This window comes from Trichosurus vulpecula, chromosome 5 (assembly GCF_011100635.1).
Source record: "Trichosurus vulpecula isolate mTriVul1 chromosome 5, mTriVul1.pri, whole genome shotgun sequence".
In the NCBI taxonomy this organism is placed as follows: Eukaryota; Metazoa; Chordata; class Mammalia; order Diprotodontia; family Phalangeridae; genus Trichosurus; species Trichosurus vulpecula.
This window is the reverse complement of record NC_050577.1, coordinates 242,760,096-242,785,651: the sequence shown is the minus strand read 5'-3', so window position 1 is coordinate 242,785,651 and position 25,556 is coordinate 242,760,096. Positions and strand designations below refer to the sequence as shown.

Below are 25,556 nucleotides of genomic sequence, written 5' to 3'. Positions count from 1 at the left end.
TATGTTGTCCAAAAATAGAAGGAACTGCCTTCCAAAGAAATGAATTAAGTATTAAGCAATCAAAAAAAATTAGGTCCCCACTATATGCCAGTCATTGTGCTAATCACTTGGGGTACGAAAGCAAAAGGTGCAACCTGCCTTCCTGGTGTTTACAGTCTAGTGACAGGAAACAACGTATACATATAGATCTGTACAAAATAGCTACAAGATAGTTTGGAGAGGAAAGTACTGATAGCTGGTATGGTCAGAGAGGGTATCATGTAGAATATGGTACTTGAGCTGAACCTTGAAGGAAGTCAGAGATTCTAAGAAGTAGAGGTGAGAAAGTGCATTTCAGGAATGATAGCCAATGGAGGGCATGTAGATGGGAGATGGAGTATCTTGAGAGGAACAGTCATAAGGACAGTGTGACTGGACTACAGATATGCATGCATGAAGGAGAATGAGGCTTAACTAGGCTAGAAAGGTAGGTTAGGAACAGGATGTTTAGGACTTAAAGCACCAATCAAAGGATTACAGAGGTCATAGCCACTGGTGCTTGAGTGGGGTAGATTCGTGGTCAGATATGTGGACAGAGACATAGTCAGATATGCACTTTAGTAAAAATCACATGGGCAGCTGCATAGAGGATTTATTACAATAAGAAGATACTTGAGGAGACCAATTAGGAGGCTATTCCAATAGTTCAGAACAGTAGCGATAGGGGCCTAAACTATGCTGAGGCATCGAGATGTCATAAGGGTAGAAATTACATTGGAGATGTTAAAGAAGCTAAATCAACATTTGTTTGGTAGACTGGAGAGGAGACTCAACCATTGGTCAGAAAGTGGACCTTTAAGACCCTCTAAAGCTCTGAGTTTTCTAAGTGCAATAACCTAGTGAATTCTACTGGATACCTAGAACAGCATTCCATAGGTAGGATAGTTTCTTATGTGTTAGTGAGTCAAAGAAAATTCCAATGCATGAAATATTTTAAAGCATTCTGCTGTTTAATGGGTATGTACTGATCACATGGACAATTTCCATTGATAATCTTTTCTTATAGATTGAGTGGGACAATTGAATGCACTTATAGATTTCTTACTAAACTACCTTATATTTAACTATTTGCTATTTATATGTTATATGGTATGTTTATCATATGTGTTTGTGTGTTATATACATTATATATAGGATTTTTTCTTTATCTACTTATCTTCTCTACTAGAACATGAACTCCCTGCAAATAGGGATTATTTCATCCATTTTACTTGTATTCCCAATGCCTAGAACATAGTAGATGCTCTACAAACATTTGCTGATGATTGCTGACAAAGGGAGGGTACCCTTTGAAGTGACTATTAGTGCTGAGTATGATTTTTATTACATATTCAACTACATCCCCCGCCCCCATGTTTGCTATAGAAATCAATGAGAATAAAAGATTCTATAGATATATTTCTACTTTATACATTTTTGGACAAAAGCTGCAAATTTTATTAATATCAGGAACTTTTAATGAGTAAACCCTCCTTACTCATGCAAATAAGTACTTGCTTTGCAACTCGGAGTCTTAGAGAACTATTTCCTGCACTGAGAGGTTAAATGATTTGCTTAGTCACCCACCCAGTACGTGACAGAGGGTGGATTTTTGTATATATATATAATAATATTACCTTATGCATGAGTAATACTCTGCAGTTTTCAAGGAACTTTCATATCTATTATTTCATTTATTTCTTATAAGACAAATAGAAGAGATATTATTCCCATTTTACAGATGAATGGGGGCATTGAGATGAGAACACTGGGCCTCAAAAAAAATGTTCAACCTCACAGTGTTAATAAAACCAACAGAGACAGGTTTAGAATTCAGCCAGGTCTTCTGGCTCCCACTCCACTCACTATACCAGGCTGTTACACAACTTACTGGCAAAGTAAATAATGCATAAAGTAAGGTCAAACTTCCTTACCAAAAATAATCTACGTTTCACTCAATTCATTTTTTCAACCATATGTTCTAGTAGTTGATGGATTTCACAAGCTCATACTTCATATAATTCTGCCATTCAGCTAAATATAACTGTCATGATGAGAAATACTGCAATGAAGAAAGATACACCCACACACAATTAGCAAAAGAAAAAGGGAAGGGAAGGGAAAGAGAGGGAGAGGGAAGGGAAGGGAAGAGAAGGGAAGGGAAAGGAGGAAGGGAAGAGAAAAGGGGAAGGGAAAGGGGGAAGGGAAGGGAATGAAAAAGGGAAGGGAAAAGGAAAAAAAGGGAAGGGAAAGGAAAAAGGGAAGGGAAGGGAAGGGAAAAGGGAAGGGAAGAGAACGTAAGGGAAGGAAGGAAGGAAGAGATGACACTGAGACACAATGGAAAAAGTAATGGATCTGGAGTTAGAAGATATGGGTTCAAATTACAGCTCTGCCATACACAACCTGTGTTGGGGGCAAATAAATCATTTCACCTATCTGGGCCTCCGTTTTCTCCTCTATAAAATGATGGGATTTGACCTGATGACTCATAAAGTCCCTTCCTGCTCTAACACTATGACCTTATTATCCCATGACCTTGAAAAACATGGAGAAATGCCCCTTCATGAGTGGTAAGGAGACTAATTAAATACTTAAATAAAATACAGAAAGGTAGGAGTTATACAAACCTTGTATACTCTTGAAGATGTTTCTATCACTGGCCTCTTGTTCAGTCAAACCATCTCCATTTTCCACAAAATTTTTTCTGCAATTAGAATGTTTATAAAAGTTAGAGGAGATTCTTGCCTCCAGTAAAAGCCTTAGTCCTCCTTTCAGAATTTCTCTGACTCTACAAGGGGCATTTTCTGTTCACAAGAGAAAGAAAACTTCCAATTAAACAAGAGAATGGCATACCCCTCAATCAAGAGCTAAAATCATAAAATCTAACAAGAGTCTCTTTTAAATGTTCTGCTCATTTTTTAAAAGCCACTTCAACGATATTTTCAAAGAATTTACATTTATGAAGCAGTAAGTCTTTTTGTCAGGAAAAAACAAACAGAAAATCAAAATATTTGAAAAAAGGATAAAATTTTTGATGGATTACATTTAGCTCGAATACAATAAGATAAATAATATAAAATTTGGATTTCATTTTATGCATTTTAATCACTTAATAAAGTAATAGTAACATCTGCAATACTTTGATATTTTGTTACAGCAAGATTGTAACCATGAATAATGCTATAGTAACAAAAATACAATAAAGAACAGCTACATCCCAATTAGCGTGAATAACAAATTCCCTGAAGTGGTCACATAATTCAAGCTTGCACCTCACATTTCCACTGGTTTGGGACCAATTACCCCTTTTTATATAATCTTAACTTTGAATAGTATGACTCAAATATATGCTACTACTTCCAAGGATTCATTATTCATACTAATAAATTAAAGTATGGAATTATTATTGTACAAAGTGATCAAAATTGAAAATCTGAGTTATTGTGTTATCTGTTATAGCACCCAAATATCATTTCAATGAAATAATGTCATGATTTAAATTTGTTATTATCTTGATAATGTAATAAAATTCAAAGGAAGGTAAGTAAGATTTTCTTAAATTTCTTCTTAAAATTTATTCATTTATTTTGTATTATTCACTTGCCTTCTTTCCTCCACTACACATAATATGCATAACATTGCATAAAATGTGATGTAAAATATAGACTGTTTAATGCTTTGGGGGTGTTAAATGACCTAAAACATTAAGACTCTTTAGAGCGAAGAATGACAATTTAAGGTTATTCATAACCTATGTTGTTCTTTTCCCATTGTACCCTCTAAATGACAAATTGGTCTGGAACTTACCTGAGATCGTCTAAAGTTAATTGATCAACATGTGTGATTCGAAGAGTAATTAATGGATTTTCTTTTATGCTTTCTGGAAGATTAAGATGATAAGAACTCAAAAATGTCAAGTTAGCACCCTGAAGACAATGACAAAAAGGGATGATTTGCAGCTATGAAGCAGATATAAAGAATCTCAAGACTACTAGCTTAATATTGCATGATACCAAAAAAGTATATCATGGGACAACCATATAGATTTTGGTTAATTCTATATATTTCCTACAAGAAATGGAAGAATTAATCTTTAAATACCATTCAATTAAATAAATGATAAAATCCAAGTGCTCAAAATAAAAAACTGAACTGTTCATGCTAAAGGAAAACTTGCTTCAACATATAATGTGTCTTCTCTAATACATAGAAATGGTACTAATGAGCCATAGCCATGTGTTTTAAGTGATGATAGATTTTGCTATTAACTCTATACACTTTTCACCTCCCTCTGGTGAAACTGATACAAAGGGGTTAGTGGGTAGTCCATGGCCAATAACCAAGTTTCTCTCCATGATGAGAGATAAATCAGAACTGAAACCTTAACCTCATTTATTCACTGAACACTTATTAAACCTCTGTTGTGCACAAGGCACTAGATTAACACAACTTTAGGAGCAAATGAGCTAACCAGCAATCAGAACAGAGTTGGGACGGGACCTATGAATTAATTACCATAGGAAACTCCCGAATGAGCAAACTCCCTCTACCAATGCAGATAGCATCTGCTCTGAAACTTATAATTTTAGGGTTCCCTTGGACATGGATAAGTTAAGTGATATGTCCAGAATCACACGGCCAATATGTGTTAGAGATGGGACTTGAACCCAGGTCTTCTCGGCTCTCTACTACACTATGCTGTCCCTCAGAAATAACTAAATAAATGGGTTTTTGTCCAATTCTTCAAGATAACCTTGTTCTATCAAACAAAACAGGAAATGGGAGGGGAGATAACATGAATATAGGATTAAGCTCATATCACCTTTTGGGGAAAAATATGTATTTTAAAAGAACCAGTGATTAAGAAGTATGCTAAATCTACTTAGGAGTCTTGCTCATTATTATTACTTTTTAAAGTCACTCAAGGGAACGTAAAGGATTTTTACCTCAAAAGTAATTCATCATTTCATTAATTTTAATAAATTCAACATCAACATTGGTTTATTAAAATTCAAACAGTATGTTTTGCATGTACAGAGTTGTCCCCAACTTCCCTCTCATTAGAATATGAGCTTCTTGAGTGCAGAGATCATATTTTCACTTTTTTTACATCCCCAGCACTCAGCAAGACGCCTGGCCCAGAGCCAGGAGTTATTTCTGAAGAAAGTTGTATATAGTTTACAAAATACTTTATATTTCATTATATAACTTATAATATACACTCCCAATGAAATATCTAAGCAATTTTGTCAGATTCTGAGATAACACAATAATAAAAACAATATGAATACAAGACAAAACTTTTAATTATCTTAGTTGAGCCTCAAAGTCTTGATATTGCTTGTTCTTTGCGAGGAGGAAGGGAGGGAGTTAAGAACTATTCCTAAAATGTCAAGTTTACCTTTCGGCTAATGAATCTTTTGCAATCTAAAAGAATCTGAGTTATAATATTACAAATAAGAAAATGTTTTACTTTCCTTACAGTACAAAAACCTGGGAAACATTGATTAAAATATAAAAAGTCATTATTGTGAGATTTTTCTGTTAGAACAGGAATCCTTAACCTATTTCTGTTATAGACCTCTTTGGGAGTAAAGCCTATGAGCCCCTTCTCAGAATAATATTTCTAAATGCACACAGTAAAATATATAGGATTGCAAAAAAAAATTATGTTGGAAAAAAAGATGTTATTTTTTCCCATTCAAGTTCGGAGACCCCCAAAATCTATCCATGAACACTTGGAGATCCATGGAGCCCAGGTTAAAAATCTTTGTATTAGAAGACATAAGATTAGAATATCAGTATGGGCAAAAATCTTAATAAAATGCTAACGTCAATATGTTCTTTGAATACTTCCTGCATTACATTTTAGTAACATGTTAATCACGCTGAATAAAATCAAAGAGTAACATAGTAATTTAATTCTTAAACAAAACCTGATAAATGATTTGGATTTAATCACTGGGTGTTGTAATCACAGTCTTATTCATAAACTCACTCCGATGGGTTCCTTTATTAAACTAGGTGATTGAAATCACATTAATCAAAAAAGGCAACTAAGTCGACGAACACAGTTTGTATATACAAACAATATAACAAACCCAGTAGTCATTAAGTGAGTGACTGCTATCATATTGAAGGTGCTACATCATATTTTAAGGTTTACAAAATACTTTAGATAATATTTTTGTGTTATTTGAGCCTCAGTAACACTGGAAGATAGCAAATATTCAAAACCCTGTTTTATAGGAGCAGCACAAAGTTGCATAACTTCCCTGCATTCATGCTACTAACCAGTGACAGAGTCAAAACCTCAAACTGTCTTCTGATTTTACACCATCTAGTCATTATTACCATGCTTCCTCTCTAAATTATAGCAATATGTCACAAATACAATTAGTCTAATCTTGTTACATTTTTTCCCATTTCATAGATTATTAGAATGAAAGTTAGCAGAGACCAAAGAGAAAACAGAACTTTCTTGGATAAATGGATAGATAGAAATATTATGTTATATTATGTTATGTTGTATTATATTATATTATACATAGATATACCTATATAGAGATAGATATATAGTTAGAGACACAATAAACATACATAATATATATAGATATATCTCTATGTAAATACAGATAAATAGATGAATAGAGATATAGTAAATATAAATAGTATATAGAAATGTACATATATATGGGTATAAGCAGATAGATAGATGGACAGACAGACAGACAGATACCTTAACCCAATCATGGAAGCTGTTACTGTTAATATAGTGTGTAATAAATTACCTTTAATCAAGAGCATTCCCCTCACCCAGAATCACACTGATATCTTTTGTCCTAATTATGTGACTTTAGAGAGAGAAAGGGAGAGAGAACTGAATAAGCAATTTTAAAATATCTAGAGAACAGAAACTGTCATTTCCCTCGGTAGTTTATCCTAGTGTTTAACTATAAAAACACAAAGCTTCCCTGTCCTTAAATGTTTTTAGAGTCAGTATCCTAAAGTTCCAATAGGTGGGGATGTTACTACATAAAAGATGCCATTTTGATTAGCAGAATGAGGTTTAGCCTTCCTTACTTTCCAGAGTAGGAAGAGGGTTTTTTGTTTATTTTTCCCTCCTTTGAAGGGAGTCAGCATTGATTTGTTTTGCTTAACCATATACATTTCTTTAAGGGAGGGGCTTTTACTGGTCAGGGGTAGGTTGACTTGTTGGGTAGTGATAGACATGAAAAAAAGAGTGACGACAAAACATTTTAAGAGGTGCATCAAGGAAGACAGAGAAAATGTAGAAGGGGACACAAATAGAGCAATTAGTTACTATATCATTATGCCTTTAAATACATACATATGTGTATATACACACATACATACATATAAATTATATATAATATTCTGCCAAGCAGTGTTGTTTTTTAAAGAGTATCAAGTAGGATATGTGTGTAGTGTGTATGTATATATGTAGGTATATATACACATACACACATATACCATATATACCCTATACATCATATATACATACCATGTATACATATACCTTATATACAATACTTCTGTCATGTAGTATTGTTTTTAAAGAGTATGTATGTATTATACACACATATACACACACAGAGAAAGGTTTTAAAAAAAACAACTCTGACCTCAAGGGGCTTCTATTCAAATGGGGAAGATAGCATGCGAACGATTGTGTGCATATAACTTTTTTCCATGTAGAAGTGATCCTGAATTCCTGAAGGTTTCACCATGGAAGCATTAGCTCTAGATGGTAATCTACAGGAAAATGGTTAGTTCTTATCCTTCCTTTTCAAAGAGAACCAAAATGATATCACTGTGTTGGAGCAAGGTATAGTGTGTCTGACTGTGCCCAATCAGACCAAAATGAGCTCAGAAGGCTCTATTCCAGATTGGGCACAAATAGTCCATATAAACAGGAAACTGGGAAGGCTTGAAGTACTAATGCTGAAAAAGTTCTCAAGTCTCTCCCCACTACAGTCCAGCCTCCTCTCAGTTTTGGTAAAGCACAAGTCTTACCATGTCTGTCTCATCCATTTAGTAAACTCCAGTGGCTCCCAACTACCTTGAGATCAAATATAAAATTTTCTGCTTGGCAGTTAAAGCCCTGGTCTCTTACTATTTCTCCAGTTTTCTTACACCTTACTGCCCTCCACATAATCTACATTTCAGTGACACCAGCCTACTTACTATTCCTTAAATAAGATACTCCATCTCCCAACTCCAGGAATTTTCACTGGCTGTCCCCCATGTCTTTCTCTTATCTCTACTTCCTTATTTCCCTGGCTTTCTTCAAGTCTCAGCTAAAAACTAGCTTCTACATAAGCCTCTCCCAAGCCTCCCTTAATTGCTAGTGCCTTCCCTCTAAGATGATCTCCAATTTCTCCTTTATGCAGGGTGTGTCAAAGTCTTAGTGGAGTTTTGCGCTAGTTGAGCTTTAAGCTGCACAAAGACAAACTTAATATACCATATGTCTTGTTTGTACATACTTGTTTCATGTTGTCCTCCCCATTAATTTGCAAGCTTCTTGGCTGTTTTTGCCTTTCTTTGTACCCTCAGAACTTAGCACAATTCTTATCATATAACAGATTCTTAATAATTGTTTATTTACTTGACGGCATGTCTTTCGGGCAAGAACTAGCCAAAGTTCAGAGATGCTCATCATCAGGCCAATGGTCTCTAGATGCATGGTTTGAACCACACCAACCCACGAAACTGTCTGTACTTGTGAAGGGAAAGTCTACACAGTTAAAAATAGAGTCTTGAGATGATGAAGTTAGCTACAATTCTAAAATTGCTCCTTGTGTTTTCTCACAGTCACTTCTGGCCTAATTTAATCTCACTTCCTCTTGTGTGGTCTTCTGCATCACCCACCCCAATGAAGCAAACATCGAATGTTTAAAAACTAATAATACTTACAACATAAAAGTCTCGAAGTTGATACTGTTTGCCTTTTCTTCGTCCATGTTGATGACTATAAATGCCTTTATGAATAAGTGGAAGTGCATTTGTTCTAGAAATTAAATCAGAAAATCTTGAAATTATGACATTTCTCTCATACTGATCTTTAAAATTACTGTAAAGTTATGGAACTTGCCTACTGCTGCCAAATTGTCGATATTCGTAAATGGTAAGTGACTTGTCATGTGCAAAGAAGAACCCCATCAGCTCTCTGCAAGCATCACGTCCATTCCTAGATAAGTTGAAAATTACTAAAGTTTCACACTTAACTGGATCTATTTCGAAGTCAAGTCAATGAGAAATGCAATACTTTCCTAACAAACCAAAATGGAAAGATAAAAACCAAAAATATATCTTAAGCCAAATTCTTCTTATGACTAAAGATTTTGATACTATCCAAAACACTGAAAGGGAAATTAAATTCAAAATAAATCTAATAAATTTAAGTTGAAAATCAAATTTAAAATAAAGAGTGAAAAAAGTTTATATTTTCATGAGAATAACATGTAGCATGTTTTTTAAATGTAAGTTTTCTGGTTTGTCTTTAAGTCATCATGTTAAAATGTTTTTAATATCCTCTAATTTAAGAAAAATGCTAGTGTCTTTATATTCACATTTTACAGTTATTTATAATTTGTTACATAACAAAATAAGTCATATTCACTCACTAAAAATGGTTTAAATTCATTTTCTTCAATTATAATATTAACTTAAAATTAACTTCTCACATTTAAGTTTCACAAGAAAGTTAATATATTTGTATGTATTCTGTATAGATAAGGAATGCTTATATTGAAATTCACAATTACCTTGACAAAATACGAGCATCAAATCGTAACTTGTTTGAAAGCATATTTTCCGTTAATGTTGAGTTGGTTTTTATCCTGTTAAGAAAAAAAAATTAATTATTTTAGGGGGAGTTTAAAAGAAAAGTACTTTCCCTTTCTAAAACAATAACAAGTTTCAAGTGATCTGTTAAAAGGAATATAGCTGAAAGGGACTTCAGAGTCCATCTAGAACTGGGTGGGGAACCTGCAGCCTCAAGGCCACATGTGGCCTTGTGTGGTCTTCTAGGTCCTTGGTACAGCCTTCTAACTGAGTCCAAGTTTTACGGAACAAATTCTTTTGTTAAGGAAATTTGTTCTGTGAAGTTTGGATTTAGTCCAAGGGCTGTACTTGAGGGCCTAAAGGGCCATATGTGGCCTCGAGCTTGCAGGTTCCCCTCCCCTGATCTAGTCCAACTTCCTTATTTTACAGGTGAAGAAACCGAGGTCCCATGGAAGTTAAATGCACATGGTTATACAAGGAGCATGAATCAATCAATCAACACGCTAAATACCTACCATGAGCCAGATACTATGATAGGCACTGCAGATACAAAAAGTCTCAGACCTTAGGAAATTTACAATCTAGCAAGGGCAGACAATGTGTACTTAATATATATGACACTGAGACAGTCACATGTGCAAGACACAAGACTATACAATATGAGTGATGGAAATATCTATAATGCCTGGATAGGTCAAGTAGGGACCAGGTTGTAAAGAGTTTTAAGGGCCAAACAGGAGAACTGATACTTGATGCTTGAAGTAAAAGAGGAGTGTGGGAGTTTTTTGAGTAGATATGACATGGTCATATCTGCACTTTGAGAAAATCATTCTGGCAGCTTTATGGAGGAAAAGTGAAAATGAGGAGAAACTCGAGGCCAGGTGACCAATTAGAAGGCTATTACAATTGCCAGAGAGAGAAAGAGGTGATGTGGGCGGTCATTGGAAAAGTGGAAAGAAAAGGGCTGACACGAGAGATATTGAGGTAAAAACAAGACTTGACAACTGACTTAATATGTGAGGTGAGTGAGAATAAGAAGTCAAAGTAGTTTACACCAAAGTGATGAAGCTAGGTGACCAGTAGCTTCATGGCGCAGTGAATAGAGCACTGGGCTGGAAATCATGAAGACCTCAGTTCAAATTTGACCTCAGACCCTTACTAGTTGTGTAACTATGAGTAAGTCACTAACTCTCTGAGGATAACAACACACCCTCCTCTCAGTGTTGTTGTGGCAATCAGAGATAATATTTGTAAAGCATATGTCACATTAGTAGGTTACTTTTATTCCTCATGTTGGTACCCATGATGTAAATGAAGAAGTGCAGAAAATGGATGTATTTGAGGAAAAATACAACTAGTTCTGTTTTGCACATATTAAGGCTGAGATGGCTATAGGACATTCAGCTGAAAAGGTCCAATTAGCAGTTGTTAATGAGAAACTGGAGCTCAAGTGAGAGCCTAGAGTTGGCTATATAGATCTAGGAGCCATCATAACATATAGATGGTAGTTATACTCATAGAAATGAGTGAAGTCACTGAGATAATGTGTGGAGAGGGAAGAAAAGATAAGAGGGCTCAGGACAGAGCCTCAAAGTAGACCCATAACTAGGGGACACGATATGGATGATAACCCAACGAAGAAGACTGAGAAGCAACAAACAGGTAGGAGGTGAACAAGGAAAGAACATTGTCTTGAAAACCCTGAGAAAGTATCCAGGAGGAGAGGATGGTCAGCAGTGTCAAATCCTGCCAAAAGATCAAGAAATAAGATTATTAAAGACTATTAGAATTGGTAATTAAATCACTGGGAACTTTGGAGAGCAGTTTCAGCTGAGGGATGGGGTGAACAGCCAGATTGCAGAGGTTGAGAAACAGATGAGAGAAGAGGAAGTGGAAGCAATAATATAGACATCTTTTACTAGGAACTAGGCTCATGAAAGGGAGGAAAGATGCAGAAAAACAGCTTAAGGGAATGGCAGGACCTAGTAAGGGCTTTTGCAAGAGGAGTGAAGAAGGCATTAGAGAGAGAACCAAGAGAGGTGGAGAGATTGAAGAACAACTGTCATAGGAATAATTTGAACCTAGTCTTCTGACTCCAAAGGCAAGGCTCTTTCCACTGGTCTATGCCATTGTAACATTTAGAACAGGGGCACAACCTGGATAAGTAATAGTACCCTCTAATCTTTCCAAGTTGCTAGCCACACATTTAAGAAAGAAGAATCTCAGATAAATACTAAATCACCTGTAATTCCTATTTAATATGGTAAGTTATATAAAGGCAAGATTTTATCAAAATATTTTAATCAAATGAACCAAAACTCAAATATATGTGTATGATTTGATGTTATAATACCAAAAATTTGGTAATTCAAAGTAAACCAAACTGCGACCTCATCACAATAAATGAAAAAATTAAGCAAAAGTCAGACTGGATAGGTACTCTCTTATTAGTCTGGCAGTGGGCCTGTAGACCAAACATAAAACATATACAGGCTTCTGCCTGAAGTTAAAGGGGCAAAAAAGAAGCTAGTAGAATTGGTAATTAAGAAATCACTGGTGACACATTTACAGAAGGAAATGGACAAGAATAATAAAGAATGAAAGATTGTGGATGACTTGTAATTGTCATCAGTGGAGAAGCCAAACAAAGGAAATTATCCATCCAAGTATTTATTCAACTAGGAGCCACTTGCATGTCATAGTATCATCTCTGTCACGGTTCTCTTCTGAGAACAAAGGACAAACAACAATCTCTGTGAGTAGTTGTAAGAGCTGCCCCACTGAGGACCCAAGTGGAACTGGCCAGTTGGGCAACACAGTTCTTTCTATCTTCCTTCCTTCCTTCTTTCCTTCCTTCCTTCTTTCCTTCCTTCCTTCTTTCCTTCCTTCCTTCCTTCCTTCCTTCCTTCCTTCCTTCCTTCCTTCCTTCCTTTCTTCCTTTCTTGCTTTCTCTTTCTTTCTTTCCTTCCTTCTTTGTTTCTTTCTTTTCTTCTTTCTTTCTTTCTTTTCCTTCCTTCCTTCCTTTTTTTCCTTTCTCTCTCTCTCTCTCTCTTTCTTTCCCTTCCATTCCCCTTTCTTTTCCTTCCCTCTGTTCACATAGGGTATAATGCTCTGCCCAAAGGAATGTAAATTTTGATCACTGAAACCTCACAAGATATCTTGGGGTTTACAGGCTAGATTTCTTTCTTAAGGACCATGCCTTAAACCCAAGTCACTCTGGCTCTTATTGATTGGCCAACAAGAGGTCCCAAGCAAGCCCCACTTGGTCATTGTTTGGGCTCTGATTAGCTTAGAGTCAATATAAATAGCAATTGTTTCTGTTTTGGCCAGAAATCTTGAATGTCTTCCCCTGCCAGACTGATTTTTTTTTTTACTAGGTACAAGAGGTCATTCTCTGCCTCATTTCTTACCTAGCTTTAATTGCAGATTATGCATTGCCTCAGACAAACTGAGACCTGGGAAAGAAATTAGCTTACAAAGGCCAAGGTCTCACGCTGCATCCAGGACCATCTCCAGTCATCCTGATCTACAGGGTGTTCCTAAAGTCTGAACACATAAGGCAAAACTGCATATTTTCAAGAAATGAAATGAATGAAATTTTCAACATTTTATTTAATTGGAATAATATTAACAAATAACATCTTCAATATGACTTCCATCATTTGTGATGCAAAGGTTGATGTGCTTTGCAAGATTCATGTGAACTTGATGCAATAACTCCGCATTGCCATCAATTTTAGCACATATACTCTTTATGTATTCAATCAAGCGCGTTGCATCTATCATTTTCATTGAGTTCACCTTCTCCTTTAGCATACCCCAGAAAAAGAAGTCGCTGAACAACACAGAGTCTTCAGTGAAACAGTTAATGAGATGTTAATGTGATTTCCTATGTGTCCAGACTTGAGGGACCCTTGTATATCTGGTCACTGGATCCAGATGTCTCTGGAGGAGAAAGTGAGACTTTGCACAGCCCTCTCTCACTTAAATCCAATTTACTTGCATGTCATGGCATCACTTCCCTCATGTCATGGTCCTCTTTGAGAACAAAGGACAACCAACGTTAAACGTGTTATCAAAATAAAAAGATTTTAAAAAGCAATATTTGAACCAATCCTAAAGCCCATTCCTGTGCTATAAGCAAAGAACCAAAAAATGAATTTGTAAATAAGAGGAAGTTTTTAAAATGATACATACATCATTAACCTTCTTATAGGAACAAATAAAACTTTTTTTAAGAAAAAAGGCAAAGGGAGAAGAGGAAAAGTCTTCCACACCAGTAGCATGGCTAGAATTTGTCAACTTTTAAAAATCTTACTTTGTTTCATGTAGTGTTCGTTTCCTTTGATGTAGAGGTGCCTTTTCAAGGAAAAGAGGAAGATAAGGAACTTGCTGGCTACCAATTATTGAATTTTGTTCTGGGTCGCTGATGACTGCTCTGAAATACAAAGCAAACTGATCTACAATTAAATGTAATTCCTACATTTGCTCCATCACCCATCTATTTATAAACAGTTGGGATAGCTCACCTAGATGAGACAAACAACATTTCTAGTGAAGCTGTACCTATCTCAGATATGTACCAAAGAAGCATAGTATATTTAACACCAACAAACGAAAAAGATACTGTTGTTTGGCTATTTAACCATAATTATTGTTTGAAATCAAATGGAAAAAAAATTGAGAATGTTAAGACACTCATTGATTTCAATAAGTTGCTAGACTATCACAACAAAGTTTTTCCATGTACTTAACCACTTGGGTGCCTGTTGATCGTTTTGCTCTCAATCTAGTTAACATTTCAGATTTCATATATGAAGAAAAGTCTATATTCACAGAATAAAGGGAGCATAACCTTGTGTTCTCATGCTTTTAGTTATAATTTCCATGCTTAATTAACTCTCCAATATCTACATCCAGTTCTGATGTCTTCCCCAAAATCCAATGACGGCTCCAGCTAGTTAAAGGACATTTCCACTTGGATATAATTAAAAGAATTGCCAACTTTTATCTATAGGACTTTAAGGTTTACAAAGGAATTTACATATATTGTATCCTTTTCTCACAATAATCCTGTGAGGTAGGTACTACTGGTATGATTCTCCTCATTTTTGACAGAACTGATATGTCAACACTGAAACTTGGACATGTTAACTGACTTTGCCCATAAGGGAAAGGAAGGGAAGGGAAAAAGGAAGAAGAAAGGCAATGGGGAAGGAGAATTCAGAAAGAAAAGGGAAGGGGAAGAGAAGTAGCAGCAGACACTGAATAAATCGTTACTGGATAAATGCTACTCAGTAGTACAATTTTACCTGGATAATTGATCAATCATCACTTGTTCTATTACAGCTTGCTGCTTCTTCTCGGCAGCCACAACTTCCTAAGAGAAAAAAGAAAGGGTAAGAAGTAATAAAAACAATCATTTCTTTTTCCCGTAGCACAGATGAGCAATGAAGTAGGCTAACAGGAGAATCCAAAACAGTTTTGAGCATTTTTCCCAGAAAAATAATTCACATTTATATAGCATTTTTGTTTACAGAAGGATATTTATTAGATCATAAATTTAGCTGGTGTAGAATTTAGAGATGATCAGGGATTTTTAACCTTTTCCAGAGTCTTAGATCCCTCTGTAAGTCTGGTGAAGCTTATGGAGCCATCCTCATAAAAATGTTTTAAATTGTGTAAAATAAAATACACAGCATAACAAAGGAACCATTATTGTCAATAATAACAGCCAGCATTCATCAGTGCTGTAAAGTTTACAAGCATGTTACATTATCTCATTTGATCCTCACAACAACCTGGTGAAGCAGGTGCTATTATTATCCCCATTTTACAGATGAGAAAAACAAAGTTGAGACAGGTTTAGTGACTTGCCCAGGGTCCCATAGCTCCATTTGAATTCAGGTCTTCTGGACTCCAAGGCCAACACTGTATACACTATGCCAACTACCTGCCTAGAAAATTAAAATATTTTTTAAAAAACAAGTTCATAGCCCCATAACCCCAGGTCAAAAGCCCTTGAGTTTACTATAACTTTTTGATTTAAAGACAAGGAAACTGAGGCCCAGAAACATTAACCTGTCTGTGGCCCCACCAGCAACAGCTGGCAAAATTCGTCTCTGAACCCAGGTTGCCTGATTTCAAATCTGGTATTTGTTTCATTCCATCACATCACCTGAGAATTTAATAAGCTCTTGATCTGGTCCTTTGGGGGGTAGACATATACCTCAGCTAGCAGGAAGTTTAACACCTATTACCTTTATTTCAAAATCATTTAAAAGACTCTCTACTACATATTTTTCTTTTCAATAATTTTCTATTCACTTGCACTGATATGACAAATCTATGAATGATGTGACTGATGCAATGATGTGACTTAATTTAGTTCTTTATAGAGGTGCTTAATATCAAGCTTCTAATCAAATATTTAATTCAAATTATTACCTAAAAGATCTAAACTTTAAAAGTGGATTTTTGAAGTTTTCACTTTTTCTCTGATCAAGTAGAAAGAAGGGGTTTAATACATCATGAATTTCCTTTCTCTTTCTTTGTTTTAAGTTTCAATTTAACAGTCTTTAAAATAAAAAAAAATCATATGGTAAAACATTTTTTCCCAGATATTTCTTTTTTTTTACCCAGACATTTCTTATATTAGATAAGTCCACTGTCATAAATGGTAGTTATTATCATTTTTGCAAAGTACATTGGGATATCATAAAAAGTTATAACTTCCTACTAAAATGAGATAGCATTGGCATTTTTTAAATCAGAATTCATCCACATTTGAAAATAAATCCCATGCCCTCCCCACCAGAAAAAGAATCATCATATAGTTCACCAAATCACTAAGTCCAAATAATGGTAACTTACAGCTTCTGATCTCTTTTCGCATTGCCGTATGTTGAAAGGGCTGTTTGTATAACATTGCTGCAAAAGGGCTTTCCTGTCCAAAGCTGTAATACTGTCCTGGACCTGTTCGTCAACTTGTGCATTCTATATATAAACAATGCATGTGGCATAAATAGACACATTTAGACAGAACAATCAGTCTTAACAAAATAAAATCAGACTTTAAACCAATACAACACAAAAATATTCTAAAGTTTGGGTTAACATACTCTTTGGATCTGGCAGAAATTTCAAAGCTATATGCTATCAGCAGATACGTGTGAACCAAAAGAACTGATGACCATGAATTATTTTACACTAAAAGGCATTCTGATAATTAGTTTTTTTTATGTGTCTGTGAATAGAAAAATAATTACCTTATCAATAGGATATTTCCATAATTTATCCTCCACTTCCAAAATGAAAATTTCAGACCAAATTTTATTTTTCATTGTGAGAAAAAGTATTTCACTATTAGTATTCCTAACTCTCTGTCATTACTAATACTCATTGTTAAAATATTAGCAAATATTAAAATGCATCTAAAAATTGAATTGCTGGTCCAGTGGTATAATTCTACCTTAATATTGGTCAATTAAAACATTTTCAGGACCAAATACTTTCACCCGACTATAAGGAAATCATGAACATGAAATAAACTTATCTGTTTCTATGATATAGTTAGTCATGCTGGGATATCCTGATATCACAAATTTTAAGCCAGAAAGGACTTCAAAAATAATCGCGTCCACCTCTGTCGTATTCTAAATCAACAGTGAGATGCAGAGAGATGAGATGAGTAAGCCATAGAGCAATGATTAAAATTCAGGTTTCCTAATTCTCAAGTTCATGCTTTTCTACCACACCATAAAATCTTAACTTTTTTTTCTACTTAAGTACAAGGCCATAATTAACAACAGTTGATCATTATTACATGACTCATCTTCAAAGAGAACTTTGGAAGCCACTGTTAATTGTCTTAGTCATTTAATAATTTCCTTCCTCCTCCCAAGTGAAAGATTATAGAGGATCTTTAGAATTCCTCTTTGAAATAACTTGCTATATATGGGTTTTACATTCCAATTACATTTATAGATAAGCAAATAAACCATATACAAAGTGTCATCTTCTTTATAGAATTAAAGAAAATTGGAGATGTGCTATGGACAGTAGACAAAAAAGATATGAAATTAGATTCTGAAAATTATAAGACAGGCTTAATTTCTTCTAGTCCTTTGAAAATTCTAGAATATGTTATTAAAGGAGGAGTACATAAACACTTAGAAAGCAAAGTGGTGCTTACCATAAGCCATCATGAATTTATTAAGACCAAGCTATACCAGACTAGTTTCATTTCTTTGTCTAGATTGCTAAATCAAGGAAATGCTGAAAATAAATAGTTATACTTGGATTTTACCAAGGCATTTGAGAGCTCGTCATTATGCTCTTGTGGACAAGATGGAAAAAATGTGAATTATATTTAGGTGTATACAGAAATGACTGAATGAAAGGAAGTACAGGGTGTTTTTAGTGGATCTGTGTCAAACTGGAGGAAGATGTCCAGCAAAATGCCCCAGGGTTATTATGCACTTGGCCTTGCTCTGTCTGAAACCAAAGCCCTGAATTAAGATATGGTCAGCTTGAAATTACTTGAAATCGGGAGGGAGATTTTTTCAAATGAATAACAGAATCAAGATATAAGATTTTGAACAAGATGAATCTAATAAAAAAAATAAATGGGAAGTCTTATATTTGGGTTCAAGAAATCATTCATATAGGGAGGAAGAAAGAGAAAAAGCATTGTTCCAGGCACTGTGCTAAATGTTTTGTTTTGTTTTGTTTTTTACAAATTTTACCTTATTTGATCAAAGATAGGATGGGACAGGTCATAGAAAACATATAAATTTATTTTATGTTCATGATCCCATCTCTCAAACATAGAGAACTGTTCATATGAAAAAAATCTAAACATTTTGGTAGCCTACAAATTCAGTAGAAGCAAAAAGAGTAGAAGCATTATGTCCAGATCAGAGAATGATGGTACTACTAGAATATGGTCAGGCCTCCTCAGCCTATATCTAAAATATTTTGTTCAGGTTTGGGGATGACATTTTAAGGAGGACATGATTATAACAAAATGAGGAAGGTTGACCAGAGGGATGATTGTATCATAAGAAGAGTGAATGTTGAACTAGGGATGTTTAGTCTACAGTCAAAGGAACTAGCTATGCACCAGACATCGTGCTAAGTACTGGGGATACAAAGAAAGGCAAAAACGAACCCTCCCTTCAAGGAGCTCACAATATATTGGGGAAGACAACACACAAAGAGCTATATACAAGCAAGATATATAAAGGCTATGTTGGGAGATAATCATAGAGGGAAGGCACTAGCATCTAGAGGACTGACAAAGATTTTCTTCAGGAAATATACAGAAAAAGAAGAGACATATAAAAGATACATTAGATCTATAGCTCAAGAGCCAGAAGGCCTAGAAAGGGTAGAGGCTGATTTAGGCCAACCTCTCTTACATTCTGATACTATTATCCTGGACAGGTCATTTAATCTCTCAGTGTCCCCAGGCAATTCTAAGATTATAAACTGGAGAAAAAAATATTGATTTGCAATGGTGGAAGGAATTTGTTTCCTCAGGAGGAAGACGCCAGTATCCTATACAAATGAAATCACATGTCTAGTTCAAAAAAGAGTTACTTTCTGCCCAGTCTCAAAAGAAAGAAACAGGACTAAAAGATGGACATAAAAGAGGCAGATTTCCAGCAGGCAACAATTACAGCTGTTGAAAAATAGAAAGTGCTGTACCTTGGGGAGGTAATAGGTTCCCCAAAACTGCCAATCTTTAATGGGGCTGGGTGATGACTTGTTGGAGTACTGCATCTTTCACGTAAGTGGTTGGACTCAATTACTTCCTATATCTTTTTTTAATGAATCTGTCATATGACACCAATATTCTTCCCATCAGTGAATATTATATACCTCCACACTTAGAAAATAACTACCCTACTCTCACTAGTTTATAAATATTTCCAACAGCCAACCCAAGAGCTGTTACCAATCTATTTATAAAAAGAGCTTAGTACTCTCTAACATAAAAGCAAACAGATGTTTCCATTTGGATATAGTATCTAGGGGGAAAAACAACAAAAGCTTCCACAACATATAATTTGGAATGTTAGGGTATGACCCAGTAAAACAGATGTTAGTGGAAGGCTTTGTTTTATTTTGTCAATGTGACCATAATGTATTACGTACCTATATATTTATACATACATACACACAAACAGATCCTGGATTCCAGCAGAGTGTGAAATTGTCTGATACCAGATGGTTATGTTTGTACAAATCTGGGAGTTTCTTTTACAACACAATTTTAAAGTACACTATAACCTCTATCACTATTATTAGTCTATTAGCTAAACATTGAGTAATTTAAGCTAATTTTTACACATTTGGAACAGCTAAAAAATTAACTGTTGTCATGTATTATTTGTAAAGTTATTAACTTGTTTTTGTCTATGTAATCATTTTTAAAGTCTTCATCCTTTTAGCAACTACACTGTTGTTTATAAAAACAAGTTAAATGGGCTTTATATCTGAATGCATCCTTTTACTTATGAGTAAGCATATACTATACAGCTGAAAAAAATTATTTTGGAAAAATTACTCAAGGCTTTTTGTAAGAAGAGAGCACAGGAGAGGAGAGCCAGCTGGCCACGCGAGGGACACAGATTTAAGGACATATGGTCTTAGCAATGGAAATGATATTGAAGAAGATACATTCCATTTCTTTCTGCTGGACCTAGCCTTCTCATCTGAGTTGCAGCTAGAACCTTCTATAAGTGTTGTCTTCCCCTATTAAAAAGTGATCTCCTTGAAAGCAGGGACATTCTTGCTTTTCTATTTATATTCCCAATTCTTAGCACAAAAATTTGCATATGGTTCATTTCATAGCAGTGACTTACTAAATGTTTGTTTCCTTCTTTCTATCTTAAAATACATGTATCCATTTTTATTAACAAGGAATATACAAATAAAATCAGTTTTAGAATATACAGAGGTCTCAAAAAATTCAAGTGTATTTTTAAAATTTAACAAATTATATCATAAGAATAATAGAAAATTTGTAAGTGGCATATAAAGGAAATTTATTAAAATTCAAGATGACAATATTATATGGATGTATAAAATATACTCAGTTCAGATCCTGAAGCAAATGAAATAATGTCTATCAGATATGAGAAAGCAAACTGTGTCTTCTATCTTAAAGTCCATCTCAACTGTGAGAAGAAACAAGTGCTTATTACTAAAAAGATTACACCTGGTTTTTCTAACTGCAAACCGGTCAGTGCTTCTCATAAAACAGACCACAGCGCACATGTGTCATGAGTTTCAGGAGATATGAGAAACTCCTCCCTATACTTGAAAATTCCAAATCCCTAAGGCTTTCCACTCAGCTACAGTTTGTTTATTGCTTTTTCCAGTTTAGCAATGGAAAGGTCACAACAGTAACTTGATCCAGGAAGCAAAAAAAAAAAAAAGTCAGCTCATTTTCTGTGAATCCTTGGGAAATTAAGAAATATGAAGAAATGTAGGGGAGGGAAAGAAAGTACAAGGAATCCCAAAGCCAAATAATTGGTCTGGTAACCTGAACTCCCAGGAACCATTTTTTTTCCATAACAACACAAATAAATATTCAATGTTTTGCAATTCTTCAAGTAAAACAAGAAGAAAGATAAGAAAGCCAAAGAACGATCAGAATCACTTTTAAGTTAAGAACATTCAAAACTTTCAAGCCAAAGAATGATCAGAATCGCTTTTAAGTTAAGAACATTCAAAACTTTCATAGAGATTTATAAAGATATGGTACAGTACCATTTCCTCTATAATCTTTGGAGACTGCTGCCATGGAATATTTGGTTGTTTCTTCTCTGAATTTATCTGACTATAGCGCTTATAGCCCTCTTTCATCTCTGTCTGATATTGCTGATATTTTTGCTTATATTTCTGGGTTGGAGATGGCAGATTTTCTGGTATTGTTTTCTGTGTGAGGAAAAAATGATGATATTCATTAAAAATACAGTCATTAAGAGATTATTTTAAAAATACACCAAAATGAAAAAAAATTTAATGTTTCTTCAGCTTAGCATTTCATAGAAAATTGTCTGTATCTTACAATCTATATCATAAAAGAATCTAAGCAGGGAAGCATTAAATTCCCTATGAGGTTTTTATTAGTTTCTTGATAGAAACAACTTCTTAGTTGCCTATTCTCAAAGAAATCATTGGCAATGTCAGTCTCCAGAACAGAAAAAAAAAATCCAGTGATTTTTCTAACACTTCACACTTTTTTTTCTCCTTTCATGTCTTCCTTTTACTTTCTTCTTCCACTGTGTTCCTGTGCTTCCCTTCCTCACCTTTTTTTTCCTTTGTTTATTTCTCATGTCTACCAACGACATCAATGAACATAACCTACACATCCTGGTAATGGCTAAAGAAGTTACAATTTCTCATTCTATAGTAAGAGTTTCTTAACAGAAAAGGGGAGAGGTTCCAATCTCTTTCACTAGAAATGAACAGCGCCATTGAAAATAGAGCATTTTTAAAATTTCTGTTTCATCTTTTCTAAATATTAATATTCATTAGATTCCTTTAATGAGGATTCATTCCAGTTCCTCATCAGAGTATCAGCATGTCTTTGGGTTCTCAAAGATTAGCCAAGCAGAGGGCAAAGCTTTGGTGAATCCTATACTGAGACAGAAGGGCTCTGAGGTCAGTCCAGCAATGAACTTTGTATCTTTCATTAAAGAACCAGCCTAGTTATATTGGGAGAGGTTCATCACTGGAAAGCTGGTCATGAGGAGATTTAATTTTAGTTTGGCAATGGTAATTGTCATGGCAATTCATAAAAAATCATCTATTAGGCAAAAATAATTTTTAGTTCCTCAAAGACAGGGTAAACTAGGGGAGCCCAGAGGATAGCATCCCAGGGCTGGATTCAGGATGATTTGAGCTCAAATCCAGACTCAGATGCTTTTAGCTGCGTGACTCAGGACAAGTCATTTAGACTCTAAGTTTCCTGATCTGTAAAATGGAGATAAGAATAACACCTACCTCTCAGGGTGGTTGTAAGGATAAAATGAGATCATATTTGTAAAGCACAGTGCCTGGCATATAGTAAGCATTATGTAAATAGCTATTGTTATCATTATTTTGTTTTCATCTTTATATCTCCAGTGACCTGGAATACAGTAAGCACTTAATAAATGCTTACTGAAAAAATGAAAGAGGAGTTGTGGCGCATGTTGGAGAAAGCCAGGACCCAGACTGACAAAATCACACTTTGGGAAAATATGAAGCAATAGGTTTATTATTTAGGACTGGTGGTAGTTTATGGACAAAGATGTACCTATTATAATATTCCTTAAAAAAAACCATAACTGGCCAGGATGGCAATGGAGAAATTGATTTACCAAAAAGAAGGTCATTTTTTCATCCTTAAATTGGAAAAAAAAGTTCAAGAGAATCAACTTTCGCCCCTTAAAAGCATTGAATGTTATTGAAAAGAAGTTAATTTTACCAAAATCATTATAACTAAATAAAATTTTAATTTTGCCACTCATGGACTGGGACAAATTTGTTAAATAATGAGTGAATTCGACTTGATAAATAAGTTCCTCCCTGAGGTTATGCCTTGGAAATGGAGCAAATATTTAAGTCATTGTACCCTAGGCAGCTAAGGGTATAAATCAGTTTTCAAAACTTGCAACATAAGGTATACATCACTCTACCAACCAGATCTGGTCCAATCTGTAAACAATTTCTGGTTTCTCAGGCCATGCATTTGTATAATTTATCTACTTTATTATAACTTTTTAAAAAAGTGATACTACATTTTAAGTACTAATTAAAGCAAATTTTAATGATCTCCCACATTTGATTGCTTCCAAACTACAGCTATAAATTTTTTAAAAGATAAAAGCTTAATCAGATATAATTAAGTATACCAGTATAAGTACCTACACACTGAATAAGTTACCAAAGATACAATAATGAATTCACAGATCCCATAGATTTATCATCTTTATGCTAATAATTCTCTAATCAACTTATACAGCCCTAGACTCTTGGCTGACCTTCAGACTTACATCTCTAACACCGCAGGCATCTTAAATGCAACAAATTCCAAACTGAAATCCTTATCTTAGCCCCTAAACCCTCCCCCTACTTTCAAACTTTCCTATTTACTGTCAAGGGCACAACTGTCCTCTTAATCCCCCAGACTCACAATTTAGGTGTCTTCTTTAACTACTCACTATCTCTCACCCACCCCATATTCAGTCCGTTGCCAAGGCCTGTGAATTTCACCTTTGCAGCATCTCTCCAATACATTCCCTTTTCTGCTCTGCTGGCCTATTGCAATAGGCTGGTTGGTCTACCTGCCTCAAGTCTCTTTCCACTCCAGTCCATCCTCCTCTTGGCCACCAAAGTGATAAGACCATGTCACACACCCCTACTAAATAAACCCCAGTGGCTCACTCTTGCCTCCAATATCAAATATAAAATCCTTTGCTTGGTGTTTGAAGTTCCTCATAACCTAGCCCTCTCCTATTTTTCCAGTCTTCTTATGCCTTACTTCTAATCATGTACTCTTTGATCCAGTAATACTGGACCTCCAATATCAGTACCAAATATAAATCAAACATAATATCAAATATAAATACAAATATCAAATCCTTTGTTTGGTGCTTGAAGCTCCTCATAACCTAGCCCTCTCTTATCTTTCCAGCCTTCTTATACCTTATTTGCCATCATGTACTATTGATCCAGTAGTGCCAGGCCTCCTGGATGTTCCACTAATAAGACACTTATCTTTCAGCTCTGGGCATTTTCTCTGTCTGTCTCCCGTGCCTGGAATGCTCTCCCTCCTCATCTCTACCTCCTGGCTTCCTTAGATTCCTTCAAGTCCAAGCTAAAATCTCACCTTCTATAGGAAACCTTTCCTGGTCCCTCTTAATTCTAGTGCCTTGTCTTTGTTGATTATTTCCTATTTATTCTGTGCACAGCTTGTTTGTACAAATTTGTTTGTTTATTGTCTCTCCCAGATTATGAATTCCTCAAGGGGAAGGACATTTTTCTACCCCTCTTTGCATTCCCACTGCTTAAAACAGTGACTGGCACATAGCAGGTGTTCAATAAACGCTTATTGACTATTGACCTACTGAAAATTACTAACCTGCTCATTTGAAAGATCATCAGTACAAGGCAAGCCCCAACTAATAGCAGAGGAGGAATAGGGTGCATCAAACTTAAGACAAACTGTACTAAGAGGAAGACCTGTAGAATCATCCTAAAATAAAGTCAAATGAGATAATTTGTATCTTAAAGATGACATTCCTTTCAAATATTTACCACACAAACATCTAGACATGCCTACTGCCCCCCCCACACAAATCAAAGTACCTCATCATCGGAGTCTACCAGTCTCCCAAAATCAAGCTGTGGCACACTGAAGGAAATAAAATATGATTAACACAGCTGTGTGTGTGTGTGTGTGTGTGTGTGTGTGTGTGTGTCTAACAGACATATATTTGGAAACTGAATATACAAAGAATTCAAAGAGACATTGCTAACCAATGCCACATACCCACAACGACCCTATAAGCCTATCTAGTTCTGTCTTCTATATCTATAGGAGCCAGAACTCTAGGTTAAGGATTTGAATTCTATGGTCTAAGATACTTTTATCAACTAAGAAATGGGATTCCCAGAGTGGACAAAGATCACAGCTTAATGTCCTGAAAACTTACATTTGATATATAGCA

The 25,556-nt window shown here is 35.1% G+C and overlaps 1 protein-coding gene across 1 annotated transcript in view; it reads right to left on the bottom strand.

Moving 5' to 3' along the window:
- Positions 1 to 25,556, bottom strand: part of CAPS2 (calcyphosine 2) — a 54,798-nt gene that overhangs the window by 19,305 nt on the left and 9,937 nt on the right. Inside the window, exons 3-13 of the mRNA XM_036761517.1 lie at positions 25,195 to 25,240; positions 24,968 to 25,081; positions 21,607 to 21,774; positions 16,699 to 16,821; positions 15,138 to 15,205; positions 14,144 to 14,263; positions 9,807 to 9,881; positions 9,134 to 9,229; positions 8,956 to 9,049; positions 3,826 to 3,944; positions 2,646 to 2,722 (exon numbers count right to left, since the gene is read on the bottom strand). Coding sequence (XP_036617412.1) covers positions 2,646 to 2,722; positions 3,826 to 3,944; positions 8,956 to 9,049; positions 9,134 to 9,229; positions 9,807 to 9,881; positions 14,144 to 14,263; positions 15,138 to 15,205; positions 16,699 to 16,821; positions 21,607 to 21,774; positions 24,968 to 25,081; positions 25,195 to 25,240 — 1,100 coding nt within the window. The remainder of the gene's footprint in view (positions 1 to 2,645; positions 2,723 to 3,825; positions 3,945 to 8,955; positions 9,050 to 9,133; positions 9,230 to 9,806; positions 9,882 to 14,143; positions 14,264 to 15,137; positions 15,206 to 16,698; positions 16,822 to 21,606; positions 21,775 to 24,967; positions 25,082 to 25,194; positions 25,241 to 25,556) is intronic.